The 13,762-nt window shown below is 48.0% G+C and overlaps 1 protein-coding gene across 4 annotated transcripts in view; it reads right to left on the reverse strand.

Annotated features, from left to right (window-relative positions):
* The window catches only part of CIT (citron rho-interacting serine/threonine kinase), a 173,750-nt gene that overhangs the window by 9,001 nt on the left and 150,987 nt on the right, over positions 1-13,762 (reverse strand). For all 4 annotated transcript variants that reach the window (XM_006770293.2, XM_006770292.2, XM_015568162.1 and 1 more), the window contains 13 exons: positions 11,740-11,877; positions 11,012-11,192; positions 10,330-10,421; positions 9,724-9,828; positions 9,349-9,518; positions 8,076-8,156; positions 7,783-7,918; positions 5,900-6,039; positions 4,428-4,520; positions 2,595-2,703; positions 2,372-2,500; positions 1,684-1,764; positions 10-88 (listed from right to left, as the gene is read on the reverse strand). In XM_006770293.2, coding sequence (XP_006770356.1) covers positions 10-88; positions 1,684-1,764; positions 2,372-2,500; positions 2,595-2,703; positions 4,428-4,520; positions 5,900-6,039; positions 7,783-7,918; positions 8,076-8,156; positions 9,349-9,518; positions 9,724-9,828; positions 10,330-10,421; positions 11,012-11,192; positions 11,740-11,877 — 1,534 coding nt within the window. The remainder of the gene's footprint in view (positions 1-9; positions 89-1,683; positions 1,765-2,371; positions 2,501-2,594; positions 2,704-4,427; positions 4,521-5,899; positions 6,040-7,782; positions 7,919-8,075; positions 8,157-9,348; positions 9,519-9,723; positions 9,829-10,329; positions 10,422-11,011; positions 11,193-11,739; positions 11,878-13,762) is intronic.

The following is a 13,762-nucleotide window of genomic DNA, read 5'->3' on the forward strand; positions in this document are numbered from 1 at the left end:
AGTGCTTACCCCAGAGAGGAGCGTGCCTGGATCTCAATCACTTCTAGTGAGTTGAAGTGGGTCACAAACAGATAGGGTTCTCTGTAGGCTGTGGGGCCGCCACGGAGGAAGAGTGAGAAGAAAGGGTTAAAAGAAAGACAATCAAAACCAGCCTGCAGTGCACCCTTGGGCCCAGCAGTCCCACCTAAGCACAGTGAGGCATGCTCGAGGGTGTTCACTGCCACCTCGTCAGAGCAGAAGATGGGAAGCAACTCAAGGGGACGTGCGAGGGGATCAGGTACTTACAATGTGGCACAGCTGTGGAATTCTGCACACACAGCTGCAGAAACGCAAGAGCCTCTCCAGTGCTGATATGGGGGGGGGGGGGGGGTGTTGAGGTGTGTAGGTTACTTAGTGCATTAAGCAAGATTCAGAATGATGTGTCAAGTGTGCTACTATAATAATCAGAAAGGGGGGCATAAGAATGTATTTTCTCTCTGCATTTGCATAAAGCCCTAGAAAGATAAGAAACTCAAAACTTTTTTCTCTTGAGGGAGTGGGCATAGAGAGTTTGGAAGATGGGTAATATGGATGAAACTTTTCATTGTATACGTTAAAATTTTTTGATTATGTGCATTTTGAAAAAATTAAATAAAAAAAGACTGGTTTCATAGGTAATTAGATATTTCTGGTCCTAATGCTATATATCACAGTGTCACTGAAGCTCTAAAGATGACCGGAGATCTTTTCTGTCTTAAAGGGAAAAGGAGGTCATCCCTCCTATTCCTGTGGTCCCTGTGCTTGGCTATTAGACTACGAGTCACGCCTCCCGGTGCTGAGGCCCGGGCGAGTCTCCTGGCCTTGAATCTGGGCTGGCTCTGGGGCCTGCCTTAACCAGTGGGACACGGTGGAAGCGAGGCCTGAGCTTCCGCTTCTGCCCACATGGAGAGGAGCTGAGGCCTCCAGCCACAGTCCCAGCCGGGCTCCCACCAATTGCTGCCATGTTGGTGAGGCCACTGTGGACTTTCTAGTTGTCCTGTGACCCGGCTGACCCCACAGGAAACAACTATCCAGGCAACCACAGAATCATGGGCCATAAGTTGTGTTAAGTCACTAGGTTCTGAAACTTGATATGCAGCAATAGATCAACGAAAAAGCCTTGAAGGGCATTTCAGCTGTGATGGTAATTCCCAACATTCACAGGGACAAGCAAGTTCATGCTTGTATGTGTGTGTGATCACGTAGATAGTCCCACATTTAGAACTTAGGAGCAGAGGATACCATTCGACAAGTGCATACAAATTAGTACAAGATTTCATCACAGTGCCACTTACACTTACAACAGGAATGGCCAGGACCTGAGTGCTTTGCCCAATTAGAACTGATAATATTGACATGTGTTCGGCTAGGCCATGGGATACTCTGCTGCCTTTGAAATGATGTAAGTAAACTCAGGGAATGGTCTGCTTTCTATCGTGAGACCCTAACAAATACTTCGCAAGGCCAGGGGGTTTGGTTGATGCAATTCTTTATCAAGCCCTAGACTCTGCCCTGAGCACTCACTCGGGGGATGACTACATGTGGCACTTGGTGTTCAATGAATCCACGAGCACAGTGCTTGGGCCAAAATGAATTCCACCCACAATTCTTTCCCAGGACACCAGCTGCTGGCGAAAGGAGCCCTCCACACCTTGCCTCACTCACCAAAGGCCAAAGGTAAGCGACTCCACTTGAGATCGTCTGTGCGGCTACGTCTCCCGTAAGAATCCACAAACACCCCAAATTCTGCAAGGAGTCAGAGCCCGGGCATCAGCATAGCTGAGGCGGACACACACTTTGACGGAAGAAGGAGGAATCGAGCCCAGGGGACCACTGGCCAGATTTCACCAGATAGTTAAAACCTAAGGACCCTGCTAAGCCTGATCTATTAGAAAAGGAGGGTTCAAGTGAAAGGGGGAGAGAGAGGAAAGGAAAAGGGAGGAGAGAGGAGAGTTGGGGAAAGGAGGGCAGGGAGGAAAGGGAGGAAACAGAGACCCAGAGACAGGAAGGGAGAGAAGAAAGACCCAGAGATTTGGAAAGAACAAAGAAGAGACACATCAAGAGGAAAGAAAAAGGAAAGACAAAAACATAAGGATGGGGAGAGAGGTGAGGACAGAGAAGGAAAGGACTGCCTGACCTTCGGACAGAATGGAGTAGCGCTGGTCAGGGGAGCGCGGGGTGGGGACAGGATGGGCATCCCGAGAGGCCTTGGTGGCAGCTGGAAGTTCTCTGCACCCCAGCAGGACTCGCCTTGCCTCAGAGTCCCCTGACAATCGCAGCCCTGGGGGACCCGGTCTGGGTCTGCTGGTGCCAGCAGCCCTCAGAACAGCAGCGAGCGGCACCCCCGACTCACCGTGGAAGCAGAGCAGGTACTCCTCCCGCTGCCCTGCACTGTTCACCTGCATTATCGAGACAGGGAAACTGTGGGAAGAGGAGGCAAACACAGCAGGCGCCAAGGAATGGTCGTTCTTATCCAGGAATTCTGAAAAGGCAGGCGAGAAGCAGGGCTTCAGGAAGGGGCTGGAGCTGGTGGCAAGGCCAGAGCAGTGTGTGGGCTGGGAGGACTGGGGCCCTACCCTCAAGCGTGTACTGCTTCATGTCAATTTCGTAGAATTTATTGGTTCCGATGAGGATACTGTAGTTGGTGAAGTGGATACAGCTGCAGGGCTCTGAGGTCTCTATCTCCTGAGACAGAGGGCAAGAGGAGAGTGTGAGTGCCCCCAGCCCACGGTAGCCACGCAGCCAGTTCTCCTATTTCCGCCTCAGGCATCAGTGAGCCTTGCAGAGGGACTGCTGCCACCAGACTTGTTCAAGCTGTGGATTACGCACAGCACATTCCATCTTTTCACGTCCCTTTGCTATCTCTGAATTCTTTGCGACCCCAATCTAAGGAAATAAGGCCAAGTACAGCCAAATAAAAGGGCAGAAACACCAGTTCAATGAAAAGGTAGCATTCAAAAAGAGAGCTTTAGCCGAAACCGGTTTGGCTCAGTGGATAGAGCGTCGGCCTGCGGACTGAAAGGTCCCAGGTTCGATTCCGGTCAAGGGCATGTACCTGGGTTGCGGGCACATCCCCAGTGGGGGATGTGCAGGAGGCAGCTGATCAATGTTTCTCTCTCATCAATGTTTCTAACTCTCTCTCTCCCTTCCTCTCTGTAAAAAATCAATTAAAATATATTAAAATTAAAAAAAAGAGCTTTAAAAATACATTCTTATCAGAGGAAAAAGCTGGGAAAGTACCCCAACTATTAACAGTGGTAGCTGGAGGGAGTGCTTTCAGCTTCCTTCTGTCTTCAAGTTCTACGTTTCTATTTTGAACCTGTATCACCTACATAATTGTTATCTTCACCACTGTCGTCACCTGTCTGAATTATTTGCTTCCTCATTACTTCTGCTTGCTTTCAGGCCAATCCTTATGGCCCAGCAACCCAGACATGCTTCTTCGAAATGGCGGCCAGGAATTAGGAAGCAGCAATGATTTCTGAGAATTCTCCTGAAGCTAACAGTTCAAACCCAAATCAGCACTGTCATGACCACTAACTAGTCACTGACCACCTACTATGTGGAAGGAAACTTTTAGGCAGCATGACAATGTGAAATGGTTGGAAAAATCGAAGTTCAGTTTTGGTTTCGACTCTGTCACTTAGCAAGGCCAGCCTCTATCCATCGTCCTACTTGAAACTGGGGATTGCCACACCTGCTTCTCAGAATCACTGTGAAACGTGTTTGTAAAGGAGCCAGCTCAGTCTCTGGTACCAGAAGGTGCTCAATAAAAATCCACCCTAAACTAACAACAGCCCGTGCAGGGTGGACAGGTCCTCCAAGGAACGAGCCTGGTTAATCACCTTCCTTTCACTTTTGAGACTAATCATGAAAGTACCCGAAATAAATCGGGCTAATTGGGTGGGACATCCTACTCTGGGCCGACAGACAGCCTTCTCTGGAAGCGAGGCCGGGAGGGGCCCACGGGCACCCTGCCAGCCTGCGGCCATCCTCCTGACGCCACTGCTCCAAGGAGAGCCAGCTCTGCCTGCCCTGCCCAGCACCGCCAGCACTGGCTTTTCCAAGGTAATTCACAGAAGCTTCCAGGACCCAAGAAAGATTCTAGTAAGTGCCCCCAGCGACGGCCAGCTTCTCAGAGATCTCTTTCCTTTTTTCCTGCTCTCCCATCAGCCACCTCCCTTCCACCTTAATGAACAGCTGGGTCCACAGGGCGGGCTGGAGGGGAGCTCACAACCAGGAGGAAGTGACAGAGGAGACCTGCAGCCACTGGTGCCTGGAGCCTCCTCCAGGGAGGATGGGTCTCTCTCCCAGAGGTCGGCAGGTGAAGAGACAGACACGTGCTGTGCCCTGAGAAGCTTTCTACACCAGTGCGTGGGCAGCGCAGATGGACCAGGCCCGAGACTTACCTTCCGAATGCAGTACTTGCTGAGGTTTTCGTTGTAGCGGAGAACGACGACCTTGCTGGGCATGGCTGCACAGATGCAGAGCCCGTTCTCAATCTGAAAGCGTCGGAGGAAAAAGGAGCATCACTGGTGTGTACAGTGACGGCGGGAAAAGAGCGAGGTCTCACCCTCGGCACTGCTGAGCCCTGGACCAGGTGACTTCTGGGTGAGGGGCTCCTCTGTGCATTGTGGGATGCTCGGCAGCAACCCTGGGCCCTGCCTAGTAGATGCCAATCGTTTGACAGAAAATGTCTCCAGCCATTGCCCAACGTCCCGGGGGCAGGCTCACACCTGTTTGAGCCACTGATTTAACAGAGATTCAGAGAAAGGCTCAGAAAATCCACCTGCCCCTCATGCATTTTGTGTGTGTGTGTGTTATCTGCTGGAGACAGGGCCGTTTGACAATCTTATACCCTCAGGGAGGGGAAAGGCAGTAGACACTGCTGTGAGAATTTAGAGAAGATTTTGGCCCAAAAAGAAAAGTTCTTGGCTAAGATCTGTGTATATAGAGTTCTACATTAAAACTGTTTTTCTAGAATAGCTGAATCCCTCTTACTTCACCTCCTACACCTAGATCTTTGTCATTTCACCAAGAGTGAAGAGAAGCTTATTGTTCAAATCTGTCCTGAAAGGAAGGTGGCTGGCAGGGTGGGGAGAGGGAAATGGGATGAATTAGGGAAGGAATACACAGGAAAATGAAAATTATTGGCAACATTCTATTTCTTAGGTTGGATAGCGAGTTTGTGGATATTTACAACAGTATTAGGTGTTATAATTTTATAATTTACATATATACTCCATATATTTTTTGTGTATTTCAAACATTATGATGAAATTAACATAATTTTTAAAAACCAATTTTTGGAAACTAAGATGCACATTTCTTTTTTTTAAAATATATTTTATTGATTTTTTACAGAGAGGAAGGGAGAGGGATAGAGAGTTAGAAACATCGATGAGAGAGAAGCATCAATCAGCTGCCTCCTGCACGCCCCCCACTGGGTATGCACCCGCAGCCAAGGCACATGCCCTTGACCAGAATCGAACACGGGACCCCTCAGTCCGAAGGCCGACGCTCCATCTGGTGAGCCAAACCAGCTAGCACTAAGATGCACATTTCTAAATAACTTATCATTCACAGATAAATATAAGAAATTTTAAAAATATGTTGAATAATAAAAATTTACAGGGTGCAGCCTAGCCAGTTTGGCTCAGTGGATAGAGCATTGGCCTGTTAACTGAAGGGTTCCGGGTTCGATTCCCAGCCAAGGACCCTTCCTCTCTGAAATCAATAAAATATATATATATATATATACAGGGTGCAACTAAAACTGTAGTTAGAGGAAAATGTGTAGCCCTTAAAGGCTTATATTGGGAAAAAGACCTGGAAATTAATTAGTGAAACTTTCCGCACTGAGGCCCTGAGCAGAGCGTACCTTGCCAGCAGCAAACAGGTGGCAGCCCTTGACAGCCTCAAACACGCTGGGCGAGACGTCCGGCTGGGCAGGAAGGTGAGACTGTGCCAGGGACTGTTTCACTTTCTTCACGTCAACAAGACACAGGGCTCGCTCCTCTCCTGGGGGAGGAACAGCGTCGTGGTCAGTGGGGGGACGCCAGGCAAAGACACAGGATGGCAGTTCTAATTCCATCCACAAATAAAGCCAGCAAGGCCACACAGATGCCCTGCTTTCCCTGAATTCCTGTAAACACAGTTTCGGTCCAAGTTTCAGATCTCAGATGAAAACATCTTGCCTCTCAGTCAAGATTCTGGGAGAAAAAAACTTTCTGCAGGCGGAAAACTGGAGAAGGTGAACCATACTTTTCAAACATGTTCCCCCCAAAGTAAGAACGGGATAGGAACGCCGAGAGAACATTTCATAAAACAACAGACTCGGACAATTCCAATATGGCAATGTCATGGAAGACAACAGACAGGCTAAGGATCCACTCAGGTTGACAGAGACTAAAGAGACATGACTGAACGCAGTGAACGATCCCAGAGTGGATCACCACTCAGGAAAACATTTACTCTAAAGGCCAGGATGGGGCACAGATAAAGTCTGACTATGGGCAGTGTGTCAGAGCACTGTATTCCAGCAAAGGTTAAACTCCATGAATTCATAACAGTACCATGTGGAACTATTCTGTATGATGCTATCATAGAGGATTCGTGCACAACCTAAGGGTACAAACCCATAAGTACACAACACGAAGAGCAAACCTGCATGTAAACTATGGACTTTAGGTGACAATGATGTGTCAGTGCAGGTTCATTACTTGTAACTGATGTGCCCTCTGGTGGGACTGTTGATAGTGGGGGAGGCTTTTTGTGTGTGTGTGTGTGTGTGTGTGTGTGTGCGCGCGCGAGCGTGTGTGTGTGGGGGAGGGGGGGCGCCACAAGGGGCCTATGGGAAATCGCTATACTGTCTTATCAGTTTCGCTGCGAACCTAACACTGTTCTGAAGAGTAAGATCAAAGAGCCCAGCTGGTGTGGCTCAGTGGTTGAGCATCGACCTATGAACCAGGAGGTCACAGTGCGATTCCTGGTCAGGACATATGCCCAGGTTTCAGGCTCAATCACCAGTGTGGGGTGTGCAGGAGGCCCCATCAATTATTCTCGCTCATCATTGATGGAAAGCCAACAAGAAGAGACAAAGCAAGCAGAGGAAAGAGCTGAAGACCAAGAAAAGTCAGTTCCAGACCATCTTAGCTCAGCTCCTGGATCCATCCAGCTAAGCCTAAAACAGGACCTAATTGTGGATGTTTCGAACATTGAGCCAATAAATTACTGTTTTCCTTTTTAAAAAAATAGTACCCAAAAGAGAAAAACATTCTTGCCTTGGTTATAGGAGAGAATGCCCTGTTCTTAGGTGATAATGCTGAAGAACTGGCTGCAACTCTCAGTCCAAAAAAGTGATAACACGTCTGTGTATCACAGGAAGAGAGGAAAAAAGGTGGCAAAAGCCTAACAAGTGGTGAATCTAGACAAAGGGTCTCTGAGACGTCACAGAGCTCCTGCGTATGAGTGCGATGAGGACCAAGGTCTGACATTAATGAGCCTCAGGCTCACTACTCTTCACCTGTCACATGGTGAGAAGTTCCTTGGGGGTGTCAGTGTGTGCTATACTGGACCCCCAGGGAACTGAAAATGAACAAGAGGGCCATCATCCTGGGCACAAAGAGGGACAGAGAGAGAAGAGCTGCTTCCACTCCAACCTGCCCCCAGGAGGGCCTGCCTTCTGGTTTCACAAGCATAATGCCTGGCTTTCCAACAGTTTTCCTTAAAGTGAAGAAAAAGCGCCATGTCCTTGGCCTCCACCTGCTATCATGAGGAGCTTCTCCAGGTCCTTGATGATATAAATTTGGAAGACTGCTCCGATTCCCGGGACGTGGGTGAGGGAGTTTTTCAAGACATTCAGTGCATAGAGCCCTTCCTCGGTGCCTACCAACACCACCTGCAAGGGCAGAAGTGCAAGGGCAGAACATAAGCACCGTCACGTCACCATAACAACCAAACAGGAAGGGGCACAAAGCTGACACAGCCCTTTCTTTCTTGATGGTGTGTGGCTGTTGTCAGAAGCCAAGCTGACAGTGTCCAGAAAACGCCGTTACCTGGTCGCTGAAGGGCAGTGTGCAGTTCATGTCTAGCCGGTCATCACCTTCCAGTTTCAGCAGGGAGTTTCCAAGCAATTTCTTTTCATATGTAAAGAAAATAAGAAAGAAAAAAGAGGACCTGGTGAGATTGAACTGTTTCATGACCAGAGAGACAAAAGCAAGAATGGAGAGAAGCTTAATGCCAGAAAGAAAGGCAAGTTATTCCTGAAAACACTCAGAAACACACCTCTGCTCTTGGCTTGCCTCATATTTTGATCTGAGCTCAAAAGGCAAGACGGGGTCTTACCGCTGTCTCTGGGGTGGCTGTTAATTAGCGTTGGAGTTAGAACTCCGCTTGGACGCAGAAGTAAATGAGTAAAGTAGTTGTAGAAATATTCTGCGTGGAAAATAAGCTGAAGCTGAAGATGTACCTGCGAAGGGTTAATGAGCACATGGAAGGTTCTTTCCCCTACAGGCCCGAGCAAAAGCACAAAGCCCGGTGTCAGCAGCAAACCAACACGCTTCGGAGTCTCTTTACCTGAACCCACGCAGGCAGAAGCCCGTGGGGAAAGCAGCCAGGGCCCTAGTGTACACAGTAACGTGGATTCAGTCAAAGGCGGACGCGGGTAACGATGAAACAGGTCACTGAACACCTCTACCCAGTGAACAGAGCTCCTGACAGCAGGAGGCTCGTGGCTAAGGGTTTCCAATTGCTAATATTTCAAGTGTAGATTAGGAGAGATAAGAGTTTGAAAAGCACTGTTTGGTCTTATGTGGAGAAAATGCCAATGAACAACGAGCCCTGTTTATATCCTGGAAAGTTCTAGGAGGGCTGCTGCACCCTACATTCTACGTTCAAGGATAAGTAGGATTTCAAACCTGCCTACGGAAGAGCAAATCGTGTCGAAGCAATTGAGAAGGTGATGAAAAGCTTGCCTGAAGTAGACACGGCTGTCGGCCGCCTTTTGTGCTGCTTCATGGCCAACGTGCTTGAAACTCAAGCCTTCAACCCCAATAAACTCATCAGAATAAACAAGAGAGAGGATTGCCGTCTAAGTCCATAGCTGCTGTGTTGCCATGACTAAGAGGTGGCTAATGGTGCTGCTGTCCATTCTGAAAGAGGGCCCGTGATGCCAGACGAGCCACCTGAGAGCCTGTCTCTCTGTCCCCACAGAACTCCGCTCATGGAGCCATCACCTCTCCGAGAGGACGCCCGAGGGAAATCATGACAGCCAGAACCCCACCGAGGCAGCCCACAATGACAAGCCCTAGCGCCCGCTTTCATACTCACAGCATCGGCTTCTGCCTTTTCCCTAGAAACTCTCCCACCTGCGACAACTGATTCTAAGGCGGTGACCCAGCGCTGCTTGTCGGGGAAGCTGGGAGCTAGCAAGTAGAGGGTCCTCCCGGGCCAGCAGGTGGTATGCGGGTGGGACTCCATCTTCAGGATGTATGGGACATCTAGGAGATGCGACAGAGAGCACAGGGTTGGATGTGGATTCCCCCGCTCCGCCGGAAGGGATGGCCCTGAGGTCTCAGAGATTTCACTGCTAAGACAGGGAGTTCGGGAGGTTGGGCCCTTGTGCAGGCCAATCGCCCACATACCCTCCTGCCCCCACTGATTCAGCAAGCCCAGCCCGCCTCCGGGAGAGGCTCCTGCTCTCACCTGCTTTGGCTGTATTTGCGAGTTCAGAAGCACCAACGGCGCCATGAATAGATACATCTCCGTCGGGAAGGCACAGCTCAAATTCTTCCACCGGCCTCTGTCCAGCTTGGTGCAAAGAGGAAGGGCAGAAAGAAAAACAAAAGACCAGGAACAAGAACAAGAGGAGAAAAGAGGAAGAGAGAGAGAGAGAGAGAGGAGAGAGGAGACAGTATGCATGGAAAGAGGCACACGAGAACAAAGGAGGGAAGGGTGTGCAGAGAAGGCGGAGAGGGAAGATAAAAAAATAAAGTGTGTCAGATGAGCAGCACAGTCAACTGTGTGATGACGATGCGGATTTATGGGTTAGTTGGCTGAGGCAGGAGTTCTCGGAAGGTGTGTTAGCAGGTGGAATCTTCAGGGCAGCACCCTGCAGGGTCTTCAGAAGGGAGACCTATAGATGTGAGTATCGTACCAATAACCTTTAGTGAAGTCACTTGGTGTTTAATTTTCAAAAATGGGAAATTGTAGAAGGCTTGCAGCGCAGTCCAAAAAAACAAAGCCTTCACGCCAAGCCTGGGAGCCCTGGGTCCACCACGTGCAATGAAACCCCCTGAATTACTAATTTACCTTCTCTGGCTTCGTTGTCATAAATGAGGACTTTGGATCCCTCCAGGACAATGTACTTCCTGTCCCAGCCTTGCTGTCCTCGTTTGTTATTCCTGGGAAAACAGATGGAAAAGAAGAAATGTTTGAATTCAGAGGAATCAGGTGGGAAGAAGGGGTGGGGGAGGGAGGGATGCCCAGAGAAGACATCCCTGGAATTCTCTAGAAAACACCAGCCAGCACAGGGGAGGAAACATTTCCTTCACCCCTCTAGGTTCTGTGGCTGGCATAGGAGTTCCACTGACACCAGAAGATGAACGGGAGAAGAGCAAGCACATCTCATTTTGCCTGGGCATCTCCATAGGAAAATAAAGACCCAAAAAGCCGATAGGCCAAGTGCTTGTATTCTAGGCTGAACAGAGTAGTAATTTTGGAAAAGTGACTAACATGTACAGGGGCAGCCATGACTCCCCGTCTCTGGTGATAGGAGTGTTTCTTTCCTGCTGGTGCAGGGAGGGCAGCTCTGACAGGGAGTTTTATCTCCGACTTTCAGGAAGAGGAAGGGGAGGTCAGAGTGTCCTTTTGCACGTGCTGTTTTTCAAGAGCTTTTAGTTCAAAACAGTCCTTATCCCCGAGTGGCATCTTTGGGGGTGGCATGTTTTGCCATCCTTCACCAGCACCAGCCCACGCTACCCTGCAACGATACCTGGGCACCTTCATCCAACCTTCCAGGTGCAAGCTGCTGCTGGGCTCCTTGGCCTGGAGACCCGGGGAGCTCATTTTGTCGCGGCAGAAGGCCTCAGTGAAGTGTGTGGCATATTCGGCTGGCAGGCCACAGGTCGCCGGCAAGCACGTGGAGCACTTAGGATGACACATCACCTGACATTCTAGGGAAAAGCAGGGGACAACCTGGAAACTCGCGTAGCTGATCCTGGACCATTCCCTTCCTCCGCCAGCCACCCCCCTGCCGGGCTTGTCAGTCTGGCCTTGTCATCCAGGTAACCCCTAAGCTTCCGCAGGAGCCAGGCCACTACAGAGACAGGAAATGAGAGAGCCAAGTGCTCTCAGTCCAGTGGTTCTGGCCTCTCCCAGGCTATCACAAACAAATGTGTAAAGGACACATGTGCATGCTCCAGGTGGTCAGTGGGGGGAGCAAGCACACAGCCTCACGGGAGGCAGAGACCAGCCAGAAGAAAGGGGGCTGGAAATTAGCAAAGCCCAAGGCATTTTGTACAGGAGGTTGAAGACATGAGCCAAAAACAGGTATAAACTCACTCCTCCAACAAGAGAAAAATAGTATCCTCCCACGGAAACTAAAGCTTGATAATGAATGTACTCTATGATAAGAAAATTAAAATGGGGGGGAAAGGATAGATTTTTTTTTAGGTGGAGACACACAGGTGCCCACTGCAAACATACAACCACTGCTCTTACCAAGACATTTGGATGCCTGGCGTCCGAAGTGCACAGTATCCAGACACACGGCACACTTTGTGGCTCGCATGTTCAGTCCCACGTTAAACCGGTGAGGAATATTGTGGTGCATGCGTTCCTTAAGACGCCGGCTGAACTCTGGAGGAAAATGTTAAAATCATTAGGGTGCTACAAGTTAAACCATCAAGAAAGTGGAAAGACAGTCCACAGAACAGGAAAAAATACTTGCATGTCATGCTCTGACAAGGGACTTGTAGCTTGACTATATAAAGAACTCTTACAAAGCAGTAATAAAATGACACATAACCTAATTAAAAATGAGAAAAGGATCTGAATAAACATCTTGCCAAAGAAGATAAATGAATGACCAACAAACAAATATAAAGATGCTCGACATCACTAGTCACTAGGGAAACGCAGATCAAAACCACAAGGAGATACCGTTCATGTCCCCAGAAGTCTAGAATTTAAAATATGGAAAATAAGTGGTGAGGATGTGCAGACATTGGAATCTGCATACATTGCTGGTTGGAATGTAAAATGCCAAGGCCACTTTGGAACCCACTCTGGCAGTTCCCCAAAAAGTTAAACATAGGATTACCATGTGACCCAGAAATTTCACTCGTAGGTATATGCCCAAGAGAATTGAAAATATATGCAGCTACAAAATGTGTACATAAATGTTCATAACAGCATTATATATGACAGCCAAAAAAATGGAAACAACCCAAATGCCCAAATGTGCTTTTCATACAGTAGAATATTATTCAGCCATGAAAATGGAGTATGTGGTGGATGGATCTCAAAACTTTACGCTCAATGAAAAAAGCCACATATGGTTTGATTCCATTTACATGACATGTCCAGAATGCAAATTCAGAGACAGAAAGCACATTCATGATTGCCAGAGGTTGGGCAAAAAGAGAAATGGGAAGTGACTGCTAATCAGTATAGAAGGTTTTTTTGCGGGGGAAAGGATGGAACCAAATATTAGAATGCAATGTTATACAACCTGGTAAATTTAACAAAAAAGACTGAATTATACATTTCAGTGAGTACACGGTATGACGTGTGAACTTATCTCAATAATATTGTTTTTGTTTTGTTTTTTATACATTTTATTGATTTTTTACTGAGAGGAAAGGAGAGAGATAGGGAGTTAGAAACATCGATGAGAGAGAAACATCGATCAGCTGCCTCCTGCACACTCCCTACTGGGGATATGCCTGCAATCAAGGTACATGCCCTTGACCGGAATCAAACATGGGACCCTTCAGTCTGCAGACCGACGCTCTATCCACTGAGCCAAACCAAACCAGCGGGCTCAATATCATTGCTTAAAAAAATATTACAGCAGGTTGGTTACAGATAGGGGAACTTAAAAAAAATTTTAATATATATTTTTTATTGATTTTAGAGAGAGGAAGGGAGGGGAAAAGGGAAAGACAGAGCAACAATGATGTGAGAGAGAAACATGAATCCGTTGTCTCCCATATCCACCCTGACCAGGGATCAAATCCTCAGCCTAGGTATGTGCCCTATTGCCCTGACCAGGAATCAAACCCATCACCTTACAGTGTACCACATGATGCTCCCACCAACTGAGCCATATTGACCATGGTGAGAAACTATTTTAACACTAACAGATGCATCTAATTTATATGAATCAACTTAAAATCTCTATTTTCTGGTTACCAGGAATTAGGGGTTTTTAAAGAAAGTAGGAGGTCAACTACATGATAGCATAGATGTTTGTGGGCATAAAGTAGCATGCTTTCAAGCCAAAGGTTTGTAAATATCTTAGTTATGAATTCTTTGATTTCCCAGATAAAACATTTATCTAGAGCATTTCAGAATCCAATTTAAAAATCACAAATATCAATTACAGAATTTATAACTATTAAATATACTAGAGGCCCAGTGCATGAATTCGTGCACCATTGGGGTCCTTCAGCCTGGCCTGCAGGATCGGGCTGAAACCGGCTCTCCGATATCCTCCAAGGGGTCCTGGATTGTGAAAGGG

This window comes from Myotis davidii, unplaced genomic scaffold, assembly GCF_000327345.1.
Source record: "Myotis davidii unplaced genomic scaffold, ASM32734v1 scaffold803, whole genome shotgun sequence".
NCBI classification, from domain to species: domain Eukaryota; kingdom Metazoa; phylum Chordata; class Mammalia; order Chiroptera; family Vespertilionidae; genus Myotis; species Myotis davidii.